Source organism: Apis dorsata, unplaced genomic scaffold, assembly GCF_000469605.1.
Source record: "Apis dorsata unplaced genomic scaffold, Apis dorsata 1.3 scaffold_396, whole genome shotgun sequence".
Taxonomy (NCBI): domain Eukaryota; kingdom Metazoa; phylum Arthropoda; class Insecta; order Hymenoptera; family Apidae; genus Apis; species Apis dorsata.
This window is the reverse complement of record NW_006263655.1, coordinates 253,945-256,775: the sequence shown is the minus strand read 5'-3', so window position 1 is coordinate 256,775 and position 2,831 is coordinate 253,945. Positions and strand designations below refer to the sequence as shown.

Here is a 2,831-nt window from a genome sequence, read left to right as displayed (position 1 = left end):
GTCTAAAGTTTTGCGTTTCAATCCGTTGACGTGTTCAACGATTTTGTGCTCGTTTCCTCGGCTCGCGTGACGATACACGCGACAAACATACACGTAAAATTTATTTTGATACGACGCGAATAATCTAAGTTAAAGCGCGAATACTGTATATTCTTGTATACTTAGGATAATAACACCGCTGCGGTGTACAAGCTCGTTTAAACGGATTCCCTCCGAATCCTTCCTTTCCCCCCCTTTCGGCACGATCTCATTCACGTCTTATCCTTTCCTTTCGTTTCTCAATCCTCGATCCTCGATCAATAAAAATCTCCTCGAATCGCCCGCTTCCTTGATATCGCTGCTTTATTCCAATAAAATAAAACGATAACATATATATATATAAAATATATAAATATATACAAATTATCATTTTCAAGGAGAGAATTATTCAAAATAAAATAGATATATTGTAACGAAAACAACGATTATCGACGATACATTATACCTTCATCGATGATACGTTATCTCGATCGAATCTTTTTATTTTAAACAATTTTCCCGATTAAAAATAATAATCTCTCTGTTAAGATAAAATTAGATATCGTCGAAATAACGAATAAAAGGGAAAAAAGCTAGGCGTCCACCGGTAAAACGTCGTAGAGTAATTTTAATAAAAAAAGGATTTATTCGTCGAATAGGGTATGAAAAATACGAAAAAAAAAGCAGCTCTATCAAACAATGCGAGAAACTAGATACAATACGTTTTTCGTTCAACCGACGATGGAAAAATCTCATTTGACGAACGATAAGACGTCTCTCTCTCTCTCTCTCTCTCTCTTTCTCTCTCGAGAAACTGCTTCTCTATCCTTCCTCTTCGATCCGTCATCTTTATTCTTTTTCACGTTACGATTATTATATACTTTGGATATGGATTTTCACGCGTGGAACACACAATGGAACGCGTGCTAGCATAAATGCATGCGAAATTCAATATTATATATATACATCTCGCACACGAATTTACAGCGGCGAAAGCCAATGGGCTGTTGATCATCGTACGACTCTTCTTCTTCTTCCTGCTGTTGTTATTCTCACTTCTTCGCCGGATGCCTCTCCCGATGATCTTCTCGATGACGATGACGATGTGCGTGTACATGTGTGTATGTGTGTGTGTATCTATGCGTGTGTAGAAGATGGACGGGAAACGTGGACACGATTTTCTTTCACGATTCTCTCGTCAACGTTTTCAAAGTCACTTAACGATAGTCAACAACTCGCAACAGAGATATATATATATATATGTACACACACACACACACGCGCGCGCGCGTTTCACACGTTTCACACGTTCGAACGAATACGGAATATCCATCGGTTTCACTTTATTACGCGGTTGCTCGACACTGGGTGATGATCCGGTGACCGACGGATAGGCCGATCGTCGCCATTCGAGATCACATCCGACTGGAACCGAGACGGGTTAAATAGCCCCTGACCTGCTTGGAGAACCGTCTAGGTTCTTCCCCTGTTTTCTTCTCCGATCTTATGACGAGAGATGGCCATCCAGGTAGGGTTGGTCCGGTTTCCTGAGATGGGCGAGTCGTCGCCTGGTAGCCCTTCTTCGGCTTCCGCCTTGCCACCCTCAGGATTGAAGTCCACGGCGTAGGTGTTCGAACACCTGTATCACGTATTCAAGCCCGTTCATGTAATCCCGAAAGATCAACCAATCGCGTAAATTTCGATGCGTCTCCGAAGATTGTTTCCGGAAATCGGGCTTCATGATGTCCCGTGTCACGTCTGGCCGTGACGACAGTTGACGTTCCACTAGCGCTACCTGCAGCTCGCACAGCACCTGTAAACGTACATTTTCCAATGTTATGGAAATCGAATCGATTTTTCTCTCTTTTTTATCGTTATTATTATTATTATTTCTTTTTTTTCTTACGAAACTTTTCGAATTCGAACGATTCGCGTTACACGGATTATTGGTAATTAAAAAAAAAAAAAAAAAAAAAAAAAAAAAAAAAAGAGGAAAAAGATATCTAAAATATTTTCTTTTTGCTCTGTTAACCGTTAAGAAGAAGGAGAACAGAAACGAGAAACCGAGAAATTAAAGGGAGATCGGGTAAAAGCTGACAGAACAGTGATCCAAATTGCAGTTGAATGGACGATAAGTCTATAAACGTTTTTACGCGGCTCGAATGTTTTGTCGCGCAAACTTTGCGTCAAACTCGTAAAAGCAAAGTGCCTTTTTTATCGCGTTTGCGACAATGCAAGTAACGTGATTCAGGCTAATAGCATTCGGTGAGATTTCGGTACCATTGTGAAAGTTGTTCAATAATTCTTTTCTTTTTCCCCCCCTCCCCCTTTTTCTTTTCTTTTCTTTTCTTTTTTCTTTTCTTTTTTCTCTTTTACCGGAGGAATGAAAAATAATTCGCGAAGAAGTATTGGAATATTGAGAGAGAGAGAGAGAGAGAAAAAAGAACTCACCGTTCGCAGTTTGTATTCGGTCTCCTTAAATTGGTTGCGAAACTCGAGTTGAAGATCCTCTTGATCCCAAACAATCTGTTCCAGACCCACGGCATACTTTTGCATGTATTCATACGCGTCGATGAGGGCTGTATCGAGCTGCGAAAACGAAAAATGCATTTTTTTGTCAAATCAATTCGATCATTTTCTATACCTGAGAATTTTGCCTCATCAATGAATATGTTTTTGATCGGTTCAAAACTAAAATTTTCTCTTTAACGAAAGAACGATATAAAATTATAATATACAAAATTGTGAGATTATCGTAGGAGAAATAACATTTGCATAAAGTGTACGCGACATATTTCGAGTTCAAGTTCTCT

The 2,831-nt window shown here is 39.5% G+C and overlaps 1 protein-coding gene and 1 long non-coding RNA gene across 3 annotated transcripts in view; both read right to left on the bottom strand.

Annotated features, from left to right (window-relative positions):
- Positions 1 to 832, bottom strand: part of LOC116186041 — a 2,965-nt gene extending 2,133 nt beyond the window's left edge. Inside the window, exon 1 of one of the 2 annotated variants that reach the window (XR_004150963.1) lies at positions 792 to 832. This is a non-coding gene — a long non-coding RNA (uncharacterized LOC116186041). The remainder of the gene's footprint in view (positions 1 to 791) is intronic. The other variant, XR_004150964.1, reaches the window with a different exon arrangement.
- A 754-nt stretch (positions 833 to 1,586) lies between these two features.
- The window catches only part of LOC102680578, a gene marked incomplete at its 5' end in the record, with an annotated part of 14,708 nt that continues 13,463 nt past the window's right edge, over positions 1,587 to 2,831 (bottom strand). The window contains 2 exons of the mRNA XM_031512159.1: positions 1,587 to 1,831; positions 2,470 to 2,607. Coding sequence (XP_031368019.1) covers positions 1,622 to 1,831; positions 2,470 to 2,607 — 348 coding nt within the window. The remainder of the gene's footprint in view (positions 1,832 to 2,469; positions 2,608 to 2,831) is intronic.